At 60.9% G+C, this 14,223-nt stretch overlaps 1 protein-coding gene across 5 annotated transcripts in view; it reads left to right on the forward strand.

Moving 5' to 3' along the window:
- Nucleotides 1–14,223, forward strand: part of FMNL1 (formin like 1) — a 58,674-nt gene that overhangs the window by 30,599 nt on the left and 13,852 nt on the right. For 3 of the 5 annotated variants that reach the window (XM_054014619.1, XM_054014618.1, XM_054014620.1), the window contains exons 5-10: nt 1,380–1,463; nt 3,414–3,554; nt 6,589–6,697; nt 8,092–8,168; nt 8,590–8,683; nt 13,221–13,295. In XM_054014619.1, the coding sequence (XP_053870594.1) occupies nt 1,380–1,463; nt 3,414–3,554; nt 6,589–6,697; nt 8,092–8,168; nt 8,590–8,683; nt 13,221–13,295 (580 nt within the window). The remainder of the gene's footprint in view (nt 1–1,379; nt 1,464–3,413; nt 3,555–6,588; nt 6,698–8,091; nt 8,169–8,589; nt 8,684–13,220; nt 13,296–14,223) is intronic. The other 2 variants (XM_054014621.1, XM_054014622.1) reach the window with 1 other exon arrangement.

The raw sequence follows: 14,223 nt of genomic DNA on the forward strand, positions 1-14,223 counted from the left end.
CCACACTGGCACTTCTGTGGCCCCATGCTTTGTGCAGAAGCCTCTCTGAAGGTACCTGGAGTGCAGTGTGTGACGGGCTCTCGGGATCAGACCCAGGCTGGATGGGAATGGGCACTGAGGCCTGGCTGGCCCAGTGTCTGCGCTGCCAGGGTGACCTGGAGTATGTCTAATGCTAAATCTACCCCCGTGCTGTGGGGCAAACCCACTGGGTAGTGCTCTGGCGAATGGGACCCAGCACTGATCTGAAACGTCCATACTGTCGTCTGAGCATGGAGCAAAAGCAGATGGGCAGTGCCCTTCCCTGATCGTGGGACTGGGGCTGTCCCGTGCCATCTGGGGCCTGGCCCAAAGCCAGTCACGGCTCAGAGCGATGGAGGCAGTTTGGGCGGGTCCTGTTGAGAGCAGGTGCCTGCCTTCTATCCGTGGCATGGGCAGAGGAGCGTGGATGGGGTGCGGATGACGGCAGCCAAACAGGAGACAAGCGGAGGGGTTTCTGGGAGAGCAGGAAGGCGGGTCTGGGGGTTCAGGCATTGGGCTCTGAGACTTAGGAAACCTGGGGGCAATTCCCAGCCTTGCCACAGACTCCCTGCCTGGCCTTGGGCGAGTCCCTGCACATCTCCGAGCTGCCATCCCTGGCCTATGAGATGGGGTGGCAGTGCTGGCATGCCTGACCTATGGCTCAGTCTCGGGGGGGAGCTCTGAGACTTTCGGGGCCAGGACGGAGGGACTTGAGCTCTCAGGAAAAGAGTAAAAGGCTCCCCCTGGAGCAGGGAACCTGTGAATAACCGTGCGGTTGGGGAAGCAAGAAGAGGGACTGCTGGCTGCCCCTGGGGGACGCAGCCATGCAGCAGGGCCCTGATGGAAAGTGAACCTTTCTACTCCTGTGAAGCCTGGCCATGCATCCGACCGGGCCAGGCTGACTCGACACCACCCATATCCTCAAAGGGCTGGGTCCTAACTCTGCTGTCCGCCCCGAGCGTGGGGGCCCTAGGCCAGTGGGGAGAGAGCTGGGATGGGGGGGAGACGCAGCCCTGCCCTTCCCCACAGCTCTAGGAAGGGAGCAGATTACTTAATCCCAGGTCTGTGGCTAGTGTGTGAGTGGGGCAGAGCCAGCGTGCTTCCAGCTCACCCTGCCACTGCCCACTGGTTCGTGCAGAGCAGTGCTGGGTGAGCTGGCCCTGGGCTTCCCGTTACAGCTGGGTTCAGTCTGAGCAGGGGTAGCCACAGGGCTGGGCCGCTCCGGCCCAAGGGGAGGGGAGGGGGGAGAGACGCTCTAGAAAGGAAGCAAAGGGAAGAAAAGAGAAACGGGCGTGAGGATGGGGGTGCAGCTGGGCCATCCCTGCCTGATCTCCCTGGCTAACGCACCTCCTCTCCCCCAGCTGGGTGCAGGAGTTCCTGAACGAGGAGAACAAGGGGCTGGACGTGCTGCTGGAATACCTCGCCTTCGCCCAGTGCGCCGTCACGTAAGTTGCTGCTGAGCCCTTTGCCCCCCCCGGGGAGGGGAGGGCGCTGGGACGGGTGCCGTTTCCTCCACTAGCGTCGGCCCCGCGTCAGACCAGCGCCGCAGTGCCGAGCTGTAAGCACGCGAGTTGGGCCTCTGACTTCAGGCCTAACGTGGGAGCCCTGCCTGAGTGCCATGCTCATGGGAGCCCTGGCTCTGAACTTCGGCCACTTGGCTAGACTGCCTCTGCGTCCCTCACTAGCAGCTTGTGAGCGGGGGCAGGCGGCCCCTTCGCTTTCTTTACAGCTCGTTGGGAACGAGTCCCTGGAAGCAGCCTCCCGGGAGGGCAGGGCCAAGATCCACAGTGTGGGGCAGCCCACGTCTAAGCCATGGGGCCTTCCGCTAGTGCCCCAGTCTGTGGCCTCTGGCAGCAAGGCATGCCAGCCCCTAGCGCAATAGAGCCCCGCCATGGGCCGCTCCCAAGTGTGGGGCAGCGCACTGGCCTAGACCACAGGTGCCAGACTGGGGCCCACGGGGTCTGGCTGCTCACCTGGTGCTGGTGGCTCCAGCCTGTCACGTTTCATTAAAACAGGCTTGATCTCCATGTGCCCTTCCCTGAAGCAACTTTCCCACGCACACGACAGCATGGGACTGTGCATGGGAGGGGAGGGGCCACACGAGCCTGGCCCGTGTGACATCAGGGCTGGGGCCCCAGCTCTCCTTGGGAGGCCAGCGGGGTCTGGGGTGTGGGAGCGGGGCGCCCTCCGCTCCTTTTGCCCACGAGCAGGTTTCTGAGAGCAGAGGAATCTTGGACTGAGCAGCCAGGCAGAGTGAGACCCAAGGTCTGGGAGCTGAAGCCAGACAAACTCCCACTAGAAAGGAGGTGCCAGTTGCTCACAGGGAGGGTGATTAATCAGTGGAACAGCCTCCCTAGGGACAGGGTAAATTCTCCATCCCTGGGAGTGTTTCAATCCAGACCGTCCTTCTCCTGACAGCTCTGCTCAAGCCTGGCATTTTGCCAGGCCATTGGGGGTGGCCAGGCACCTTGGTATCTAAAGCAAAGTCTCATCCCCCTCCCCTTCAGGGTCCAGTGTGCCGTGCCCGCCTCTGAGGACATGCCCAGCTCACAGAGCCGCAGGGCTAGACAGCACCGAGATGCAGGGGTGGCACTGAGACCGTTCTATGGTACACGCTGAGGGGGGCTGCACAGATTTTGGCTTCAGAGACGGGGTTGCCAACCGGCAAAGGCTGAGAAAGATGCTCTAGCTCAGATGTGCTGGCACCCCTGTGCTAGGCGGGAGGACAGACATCAATGATGTTATCTGGCCTTAAAATCGATGAAAACCCCGCCTCGCGGTTCCCCTCCCCATCCCCTTGTCTGTCCCTGGCCTGGGTGCTGAAATTTCTGCAGCTTGCAGAGATCTCCCTAAAAGCCCGTCCGTCTCCACTCCCTCAACCTGCTGCCTCAGGGCCGGCCCCTGGCGCCCAGGGCCGGGGGCTGTGCCATTAACAACTCACCTGGGACGGATGGTTAAACTCCCTGAGCTCGGAGCCCTGTGCCCACATGGTCTGTTTGCACTTTCTAGGCATAACCATCCGTGGTGGCATTGCTGGTCCCTGGGGACATTTGTGGGGCCATGCAGGGCTGTGGTGGCAGCAATACCTGCCCTGAGGCGTGTGTGGCTCTGGCTGGCTGAGTGGTAGCGTGGGGCTGAGGGGGGCAAGCTGGTGTGGGCCAGTCTCTGCAGTCCCAGAGGAGTGAGGGCTGGGCAGTCTCATCCCGCCCCTGGGCTCGAGTGGTGGGGGCCTCTGCCGAGGAGCCGTGAGATACCTATGTGGGGGGACCTCCTCTCACTGTGCTCTGTCACTGGGTCTGCCCTTCCCCCACCACTGGCTGGGATCCTGCTGCCTCAGACGAGGCCTCACTATATTCTGCTGACTCACACGTCTGTCTTCACGTGTGTGGCTCCAGGTACAATATGGAGAGCGCAGATAACGGGAGCCCGGGCTCTGACAAGGGCAAGTCCCCGGACAGATCCATGGAGGACCTCAGCAAGAGCAACTCCTCGTCCCCCACACAGGGCTCCTCCAAAACGAGGAACCTGACTATCAGGTAACACACGCAGCCAGCCTGGGACACCCCATGCTGGAGCCCGTCAGCTCCCGCCCTGCTCAGAGATACTGGAGGAGAGGCCATTGCCAGGGAGTTCTTCTGGCCAAGCAAACAGGCTGCAGCTCGTGGGCCTGATTCTGCCCTGGGCCAGGAGGGAGACGCCCAGCTCCCACTGGGGAAGAATTACATCTCTGCACCCAACAGAACATCAGCCCCCTCGTGGGAGCGCCCGTGGCACGATTGCACTGTGGCCTCTGACAACTCTTGACACACAGCTTTGTCTCACTTGCTTGGGCGCTGACACGCTGCCCAGCTGGAGTCAGTACAGCCTGGAGTTGCGGGGCTGAGGACCCCGCCCCTCTCCCCACCACCTTTCCTTGTTTGCATACCACATATTTAACTCGGGGCACTCCATGCTGCAGGATGTTACTGAGGCTAATGGCTTGTGAGGGTCAGGGAATAATGGAGCCGGTTGAAATTTTTCACAATTAAAATAAAAATAAGTTTAAGAAAAACCACCACCACCCAGAAATAACTGTCCAGCACCATTCCTCGAGTTCTGAGTGTTGGCTGTGGCTGAGTGACGCTTGCACAGCAGGGTCAGGGCTATAGCCACTAGAGGACCACCAGAAACTGCACTGATCTGATGTTGGCCAGAAGGCCAAGTGTGTGTAAATGATAATCTGGGGGGGGGTCTCTAATAACTGCCCCCTAAACTGATAAACATGGAGCTTGGTGACCCAGAGAACAACTGTACCTGAATTACACCCCCAGCCCCGGCCCCAGGACGCACGAGCTGTCTAACGCAGGGGACCTAGCGCCAGGAATCCAGGTTCTGTCCCTGAGAAATTCTCATAACTACTTATCTGGTACCAGTGGCCTCTTCTAACATGTTTCTCCTCAGCAGCCCCAGGTGGTCGGGAAGTGCATTGTCCCCATTTCACCCAGCTCAGGCACAGCGAGACTAAGCGATTTGCCCAAGGTCACACAGAAGGTCTGTAGCAGAGCAGGGAATTGAACCTAGTCCCCTGCCCACTAAAACATCCCTCCTCCCCGACTCTGCTCCTGACTCACCATGTCCCCTCCCGTGCCTCAGTTTCCACATCAGGATGCTAGCACAGGGTAGGGTTGTGAGGCCTAAAAGGACAATAGGTCAAAATCTTGTGGATCTGAAAACAAGGTGAAATGTTAAAAGTGGACGTTGAGGAGCTGGACCCGCCCACGCCCAGGCTGAATCGGCCTGGTTCTGATCCAGATTGACGGGAGACAGTTCTAGTTCAAAGCCTGCTCACCTCATGCGGCTCTGTGCATGCCCGTTCCCCTCCCACATTCTAACCACAGGCTTCTTTTGCACGCTTCCCTCGGGCCGTGTCTCACGGTAGGTAACCAGGGCTCGCTCTCGGGGATGGTGGAGATTTGGCTCTGCCGTCTGCCCCAGGGTTCCTGGTGCTTGGGGTCAGGCTCCGGCATCGCTTCCCAGTTCCGTTTCTAGTCATGTGTAAGGTAGTCCTATGGTGCTGCTTCACGCTCCCTATGTGTGCAGTCGGCCCTATTGTTACTCCTGTTATCCCCGTGGGGCCAGCCCTGTCACGGGGGTGGGGGTGGGAGCCGGAGTCTGACCCCACTGGTCCTGTGAGGCCAGCCAAGCCACGCGGGCAGCAAGCCGGAGTCTGATCCCGTTGGCCCTGTGGGGCCAGCCCAGCCATGGGTGGCAGGGGAGATCCAGAGTCTGACCCCAGTAGCACTGCGAGACCTGTCTAGCCAGGGGGAAGAGCCTTTTGTGCATGCGTAGAATTGCCCTTTTGGGTAGCGCTAGGCCTGCACAAGAGGTGCCGAGGGCCAATTTTGGCCTGCGGAGCCGTGGCCACTCGTGGTGATGTGCAAGGAGGAAAAGCCTGGCCTCCCCCCACCCCGCCCCTCCCATCCCTGGGCGTGTTTGCAAGGCTGGCAGCTAGGAAATCACCTAACCACAGCACGCTGGGCATGGAAACCAGAGAGACGATAGCCATGGCACCCCGGGCACTTTGCCAGCTGATTTCCAGAGCAGAAATACCCTTTAAGAATCAATAGGGACTTACCGAGTTCCCGGCTCACCCGGCTGCTACCTGCAGTGACTGCTCAGGAGCCCAACCCAGAATTACTGGCTTAAAGCCCGTACATGTGCCCCTGGAGACGGTGCCCTTGCGGGCTGCGGGGCTGTCAGCATGTGCCATCCGCTCTGAGGGGTTGAGATGCGAGGGAGCAGCCGATGGTGCAGTGACAAGGCAGGGACCCTCTTTAGGGACTGGATATTTTGAAATGTGACCATGGAAAGGCAAAGGAAGTTCCCTGCATGCAAAGATTGGAGGTGTGATGGGCAGGGCCTGGTGGTAAAGTAAAGGAAGATCCAGGCCCTGGGCCCTCTAGCGGCCTGTAAGAAGAGCGTGGTGCTGAGTGCACGGCCTGGCCTTGCTCTGCTGCTGCGTGCTGGGCACTCAGGCCTCCTGGCCGTCTGCCTGTGCCCCGGAGAGGCCGCCAAGCCCCTGCCGTTCCATTCCGCCATGTGCCTCCATGGAGGGCGCATCCCCATCAAGTACTGTTTCTCCCTCCTGTCCTGCAGGCTGTAATCCTCCTTCAGGTGCTGCCACTTGAACCAGCAGATCCACACATTCTTTCAACAAGTCCACCCAAGCGTTCCCTCCAGCACCCCTTGGAGCGATCAGGAGAGTAAACCCAGGCCACCTATGAACTCCTATGCGCCCCGGTGAGCCTCCCGCAGCCATCCGAGATCACCAACGCACTAGGGTGCAGACTGGGCCGGGCCAACGCCCTTTGCTCTCCCCGGCCAGCCCCAAGGCAGAGCCCAGCCCACTCAGTCGTTGGCCTGTCTGCCAAGACAGCCCATGGGCTGGGGTGTCTGGGGCTGTAGACAGGGACGGATCAGAGGGGACCCCGTTCCCAGTCTGAGCCAGCCAGACCCCCAGCCGGTGCTTTCTGTAGCTGTGCCGCCTGCCGAGTCTTTCCCGGGCTCACCCACTCTCTTCCTTTGGCCCAGACTCAACCCGGTGCACAGCAGGAAGGCACTGCGGAACTCGCGCATCATCAGCCAGAAGGACGACGTCCACCTCTGCATCATGTGCCTGCGCGCCATCATGAACTACCAGGTGGGGGCAAGGCAATGGCCCGAGCGCGGCCCTGCAGGCAGGGCCACCCAGCGGATTCAGGGGGCCTGGGGTCTTCGGCTGTGGGGGTCCTTCCGCTCCGGCACCTCGGCGGCGGGTCCCGGAGCGAGTGAAGGACCCACCGCCGAATTGCCACCAAAGGCCCGGAGCGGAAGAAGCTCTAGGTCTTCGGCAGCGGGTCCTTCACTCGCTCCGGGTGTGTTTGGTGGCACCAAAGGACCTGCTGCTGAAGACCCGCCAAAAACTCATGTGGGGGCCCCCGAAAACTCTCATGGGGGCCCCTGCAGAGCCCGGGGCAAATTGCCCCACTTGCCCCCCGCCTCCCCCCGAGCGGCCCTGCCTGCGGGGGACCAGGTGCTGGTCCCAGCCAGCGCGATCGCCAGAAAGGCAATTCCCTGTGGGGTGGGGACTCCTGTGCAGAGAGGGGGGCTTGGGTCCTGCTCCGTGCGGCTGTCCAGGCACCGCAGAGCAGAGCCCCACCACTCTGGGGCAGGGAGCCCCTCGCCCTTCCCAGCAGCCAGGCGGGGAGAGACGTGTCTGGCATTGTGATCTCCCTGCTTAGCTGTGAGCCACCCCCGGGGGCCTCGCTGACCCCAGCTGTTACCGAGTGCTGCCCCTCTGGGACGGTCTCAGGGAAATCACCCCGCCCGACGTTGGAGGGACCCCAGAGGCTCAGTGCCAGTGGCCTCCTCCATTTAATCTGTGGGGCCCAGCAGGAGACAGTCCCGGGAGCTCAGATGCTGCTGGGGACCTCTCGCCTGGCCCTTGGGCAGTGAGCTGTTTGAATCATCTCCAGCCCAGGCCAGCGACCTCCCAGTCTGAGGGGTGGGGGTGAGTGCAGGTTCCACCCAGCACCCCGGGGCAGTGGGTCCAGGGCGGGCTGTGCTGACCAGAGGGTCAGTCCCACCGCGTGGGGGCCTGAAACGTGAACGTGACTGAACAGCCACATTCCTGCCTCCCTTTCTCCAGCACCCCCCTTCCTCCTCTTCTCCCCTCCCCTCCAGTTGTGTCGTCCCTGCAGCCCCTCCTGATGTCCCTGTGGCTCTGAGCCTGGGGGCCTTTTCCATGATGGAGACCCCTAAGTGCTGTGGTCTCTCTCCTCTCTCTCCATGGCATCAGCTGCTCCGCACTGGGGTCCTTGTAACTGGCCTGGCTCCGCTTGGTGTGTCAGGTCCTGTGGGGGCTGGCGGGGTGGCAGAGCAGCTGGCAGGGGGCTTGCCAGCACCTTGGGCGGGATGGGCCTGCGATCCGTGCCCCTCTGGTCCTGCCCAGGTGGTCTCTGCCTTAAAGACACATAAGCATTTCAGAGGGCATGTGGGGGAAGGGCGAGGCGTGGCGTCCGCCCCAAACCTGCTAACACCAGCCTCTCCCCATAGTCTGGATTCAGCCTGGTGATGAACCATCCAGCCTGTGTCAACGAGATCACCTTGAGCCTGAACAATAAGAACCCAAGGTATGCTCCCCGCCCCTCTTCCTTGGGGTCCCTGCTGCGCCAGGCGCTGTACAAACACAGAACAAAAAGCCAAACCCTACCCCAGAGAGTTGACAGGCTAAGGAACAGATGGGGGAGCACAAGGAAGCAGCGAGGCAGGATTGGTCAGCATTGGCCTGGCTGTGGAATCGCGGCAAAGGAGGCAGCTTTGCTGACGTTTCGGGGAGCTCCCCGCAGCGCGCAGAGCAGCACGGGACGTGTCGTTTGAGAGGTTAACACATGGGCGATGGAGGGGGCTGACGGCTCTCGCTATGAACGGGAGCCCATAGGGAGGGGGCATGGGCCGTGGAGGGGCTTGTGAGTGAAGACCAGCAGCTTGTGGCTGGTGCCACAGAGAAGGGGCAGCCCCCGGAGGGAGTCAGACCCTGTGTTCTCCCCGTAGGACCAAAGCCCTCGTCCTGGAGTTGCTGGCCGCCGTGTGCCTGGTCCGAGGAGGGCACGACATCATCCTCGCTGCCTTCGACAACTTCAAAGAGGTGGGTCCCCCAGCGACCAGGTCGGAGCCGGTGGGGCCCAGGAGCCAGCTGGCCCTGGGGATCTCAGCGCCCCTGCTGTGGAGGATGGGGGCAATAGGGGTGGGAGCCAGGAACTCCTGCCTCCTAGTCCCAGTTCTGACAGCAACTCTCAGTGCAGCTCGGATAAACCCCTGTCCTCCCCTGATACCCAGCTGCCTGCTGGGCTGGGCTGGGTCAGGGCCGAGGAGAGGAGACGCGCCAGGTACTAATGAACTGACGCTCCACGACTGAGCAGCCTGGTTCTGTCCCCTCGGTGCCGCCTTGCTGTGTCTGTGCGTCAGGAGCTGGGGAAGCCCTGCTCAGACACCTCCCTCCCCTGCCTCCTGCGCAGGGCTGCGCCCCACGGCCCGTCTCTGGGACTCTGGCCAGTCGGATATGTAAACCGGTCTCTGCTGTGGGCAGAGCCGAGCTACATCCCCCCCCCCACACGTTGTGCCCTAGGCGTAGGGTGCTGCACGTGGCCGGCCCTCCCTGGGCCAGAGCTGAGCAGAGCATGGGGGTGGGCCGGGGAGGGGTCTCTGGGAGCATCATGGAGCACATCTCTCTCTGAGGAGCCCCTGACTCACCCCTTGTGGGCTGGGTCCATGAGGGGCTCTCCTTGGCGCTGATGTAGTGCTGGAGCAGTGGGACCCCCTCTCCTCTGCAATCCCACATTCCTTCACAGCCCCACTCCCTGGAGCCTGTCCTCCCTCCCCCATGCCCGGCGGGCATCCACACACCAGCCAGCCCCTCACCAGCTCTGTGTGCTTTGGCTCACGCTCCCCTCCCCTCCGCAGCGTGCCCTGGCTGGCAGAGCTGGCGTGTCTCTGGGGGCAAGGACCTCATGCTGTAGCCAGGATGGGCAGAGGCAGGGCATGACTCTGCTGCCAGTGCTAGGGCAAGAACCAACCCTCCTGTCATTGCTGCCTCCTGGGAGCCCCCAGCACCGGCTGCGGCTTATCTGCAGGTGCGGGCGTTCGGAATGGGGTCAGAGCGTGACCTCTGCCCTCCGTGGCTCCCTGCCCCAGGCTGACAGCTGGCCCGCGGGGGTGTCGGATGGACGCCGTACTGAAGGGTTCCCGTCTCTTCCTCGCTGCGCCGGCCCTTAGTGGTAGCAAGGAACAATCCGCCGCTCTTCTCTAGCCCCTTCTGCCAACAATCTCAAGGTGTTTTCCAGACACTGATGTATTGACTCTTGTAAACCCTATGGAGGGTGGCCATGGTTACCCACCCCGCTACACATGGGGAAACTGAGGCACAGAGTGGGGAAAGGACTCACCCCAGGCTCCATGGTGAGTCAGTGGCAGAGCCAGGAATGGACCTCAGGTCTCCTACTCCCTGTCCCTGGCTCTGACCATAGGCCCTTGCCTGGAAAGCTGGTGATACAGTGTAACGCCGACAGACCCCGGTCATCGGCGGGCGGGATCGAACCGGGGACCACTGGAGCTTAGTGCACGAGGCTCCACAGCACGAGCTAAAAGCCAAGCGGCTCTTCACTAAGGCTGTAGAGCAGACGCCTTCATCTCTCTCTACGTGGGCTCGGTGCCCCACCCCCAGGAGGTGTGTGGGTTACACCAGCATGGTATCTCCGCCCAGGGCCAGTCTTGCCCTGCCCCCATACAGCCAGGAAGGGGGAAGTCTTTTAGAAGTTCCTAGGGGAGTTAGGAGCACAGACCCATTGGCTATCAATGGGAGTTGGGCTCCTAACTCCCTTAAACATTTCTGAAAATCTCCCCCAAACGGCCTTAGAGCCAGCCCACAATCCTTCCATCCCACTCACATTTAGCCACCCCGCCTGCCGTCCCTGGGCTCCTGAAACCGTCCCTCTTGCTGCTGGGGTTTGTAAAATCCCTGCCCCGTGGCGTCGCAGCTCTGAAGGAAGGGGATGTCATCCCTTTGAAATGGCACAAGGGCCCGCCCGCGCCCCCTGCCCAGCTCCTCTGCCAGGCTCTCAGGGCTGGTTCTGCACTGCCAGCCGGGAAGTTCTCGCAGGCGTGGCTAGTGCCCGGGTGCCGCCGGTGCCTCCCACTGGGCTGACTCGGGACAGTTCTAATGCGGCCGGGGATGGGATGGGGGCACGTCATGCAGCTGTGGAGATTCGCCTCTCGGGGGGGGAAGGCCAAGCACGTGGGAAAGCTCCCTCCTCATCTTCCCGCCCAGATTGCTCTGCGCACTGAGGGAAGGGCTCCTGAGGGTGGTGCTGCTAATGGTGGAGAGCGATGGGCAGGGGCTGTGCCAGTTGTGGGTACACTGTATGAGCTCTGCCAGTGCCCCCCTGTCCTGCTCGGCAGCCCCAGGCCGCTTCTAGCTGGGCCCCCAGCCTAGCCCTGCCCCCAGCCTAGTGCTGCCAGTGCCCCCCTGTCCTGCCCGGCAGCCCCCGGGGCCGTGTCCTGCTGCTGCCCTTTGCTGCTCTCCCTTCTCCCCGGTGGGACAGAACCAATGTGCCAAGGGCCCTGCGCTGCGGCTGCTGGGGCGAGTGGCGGCTGTTCCGGGCTGGGAGCGTCAGCGAGACGATGCTCAGGCAGGGCTGGCAGTGCCTGGCAATCAGCTGCCCCAGCTGTCGCTCTGCTGTAACCCTACAAGGGGCTCCAACAAAGGGGCCGATTGGGTGACACGGGCTGCAGGCTGGATTGAATTCCTGGGCACAGCAGCAGGGAGCTGGGCGGAGGTGAGTGGGAGACGGGAACCCAGGCTGACATCTGAGCGATGAATGGAGGGGAGCGGACCTGATCCCTCACGCTGGAGACAGGCCAGCGAGCCGGAGCACGGTCTGCAGTAGTGGGGGCTGTGACACGGGGGGCTCCTTTGGCTCAGTGACTTGGGTTTCAGTTCGCTAGCATGTCCGTTTCAACAGCTACCTGTGCTCTCTCCTATCACTGCATCCCAGCCATGGCTGCGCTTGGAGCCAGGACACCTGGGTTCTATTCCTGGCTCTGCTGCTAGCATGCTGGGTGACCGAGGGCAAGATCATTCCCAGCTCCATGCCTCAGTTTCCCCATCTGTATAATGGGAATAATAAAACTAATCCACCTCAAAGGGGGCGTGAGGCTCCAGTACCTATAGAGTGAGCTTCAGCTGGAAGGTGCCATCCGAGGGGAATTTGTATTAATTAATTAATGTATTGATTGAGTTCTCCGAGCCCCTGCTGGCACTGCAGGATGGGCCATGGGGGGCTCACAGGGTCCCATCCCTGCAGGGAACAGTAGAGAAACGAGAGCCAGGGAGCAGCTGGAGGAAGGTCATTGTTCACAACCCCCCAATTCCCTCCCCTATCAGTTGGCTCTGGCCAGGGCTGGACTGCCTGGGCCCGGATCCTGTGGTGTCCTGTGGCCCGGGCACTGCCCCTGCACTGCACAAGGGTAGGATGGTGCAGGCATCGCTAACCAGAGAAGTCCTGCCCAGCACAAGGCCATGTCTCTGAGGGCCAGACCCTGCCCACGTCCTCGTGCCCTGGCGTTAGGCGAAGGACCTAGCGCTGGAGCTGGACCCAAAGGCCCCAACCTTCACAGGGCCCTGTTCTGAGCTGCAGCGTCTCTCCTGGTGGGGAAGGGGCCTGGGCAGGACCGTGGTGAACCAAGGAAGCTGCTGGACTCAGACGCACCCTGAGGTTCTCTCTGGCCCTAGCTCCCAGCCCACCCTGCCTCATGTCCCCATCCTGGGTCTCCCCAGGGCCTGGCCCAGCCTCCACCAGGCTCATGGCTGCCCACTGCACTGCATTGGCCTGACCCTTCCTAGGAGTAGCTGAAATGGACTGAACGTTTCCATCCCTCTGTAGCTGGGATCCCAGGAATCTCTGTGTGGCTGCCTGCTGGTGTGCCCTGGCCATGTCCACGTGCACGGCTCCCTCTCCCCTCTGGGTCGCTGCCGCGGGGCAGCAACACATCGGCTTTATTGAGCCGTCTGGTCAGCTGGGCCTGGCACTAGTGGCAGATCGATGCCAGTTATTGGAGTTCCATCCTGGGCCGAGTTGTACTGCAGCGTCTGGCAGCCTGCTCACAGACAGGGCCCCATGTGCTGGGCACTGCATGGTCCCTTACCTTGGGGAGGCTTTGACCTCCTGGAGTAATGTAGCGGGGGGAGGAGTTGGAGATCCCTTGGGGAATCTACCCCTCCTTTTCCCCCAGCTGCCTTTGGCTTCATTTCTAGGAGTGCCCGGAAATCTCAGTCCCGCAAGCCCTGGAATAGAAGCCGGGCTGCCGAGAGCTCAGAGCTGTGCGTGCTGCGCTTTGAGCTGAAACCGGCTGTGGTGAGGGGTGGGGCTACACTGGGGCGAGGCCAGTGGAGCGGGGTGTCTGCTCTGGCACACTTAATCGTGCACATGCACCCCTCTCACGTACACTCGTTCCGGGCATGGCAACGCTCCCACTCCCCTTTTGGACTGTGCCTGGCAGCAGGGCAGACACCGTACTGCTCTCCAGGGCAGCAGGATGGCATCGTCTGGGTGGCTTCTCTGCAGGGCAGGGAGCAGCCCATGGCACAGAACCCGCCCATGCTGAGTGGTCTCTGCTCCTGCCCACAGGTCTGCGGAGAGAAGAATCGCTTTGAGAAGCTGATGGAGTATTTCCGAAATGAGGAGAGTAACATTGACTTCATGGTGAGCATTTGGGGTGGGGGTCCAGGCAGCCCCCTCACCTGCCCCATCCCCCAAACCATCCATAACGTGCTGCTGCCTGAGTGTTTGGGGCTCGTGTGATGTGAAGACTTGGCTGGGTTTTCCATCTGCTTAGTGCAGGAAAGAGCTGTTTGCAGCACCCCTTCCTTCCGCCTGTGACCGTAGGTGGCCATGTCCCACTGCCCCTGGGGTGGATCCAGGGCTCCACACATGGCCATCGGCCCTCTGTTAAACCACACGTGTGTGGCGCTGAGGAAAGAACCTGTAATCTCACTCCCAGGCCTCTGCCACCTGAACTACGGGTGAATCCCATTTGGTGTCAGTGGTAATAGGGCTTTTAGTGTGCATAGGCATTAAACCACTAGAGGGCAGTAGTTTACATATTGCACTCTAAGCCCCTTCAAGTCTGGAAGAGCTAGCAGGGGGCTGTTCCAAATGCCATGAGCCCCACTGACTGGGTCTTTGAGGCTTGATTTTCCCTGTGTCCAGCAGCTGTGTTGGCTCTGGGCTTGCCGCCTCTCCTCCCACTAAGCGTGGCTGTGTTCAGGATACAGCCGGGTGACACTTTTTTGGCAAATAGTAAATTCACCATAAAATTCCTTTTTCGGGGCACTGACACGGTGAATAGTTTCGGGCCAAACACGGTGAATAGTTTCAGGCACAAAAAAACCTGAAAGCAAGAAAGATTTAGCAAATGTCTAAACAAACCGGGTGGACGTTTTTGTTTCAGGTCGGCATTCCGAATGTTGCATTCAGCCCTAGTGACATTGTTATGGTGGTTTTTGTTTCACTGAGAAAAAAAACGAAAAAAACCCCACTTTGGTTTGAAACAAAATGAGCTATTTACTTATTTATTGATTTTGGGTTTAGCCACCAAACAAAACCAATCAGTGATTTCTTCAGCTCTGAT

This window comes from Malaclemys terrapin, chromosome 25, assembly GCF_027887155.1.
Source record: "Malaclemys terrapin pileata isolate rMalTer1 chromosome 25, rMalTer1.hap1, whole genome shotgun sequence".
In the NCBI taxonomy this organism is placed as follows: Eukaryota; Metazoa; Chordata; order Testudines; family Emydidae; genus Malaclemys; species Malaclemys terrapin.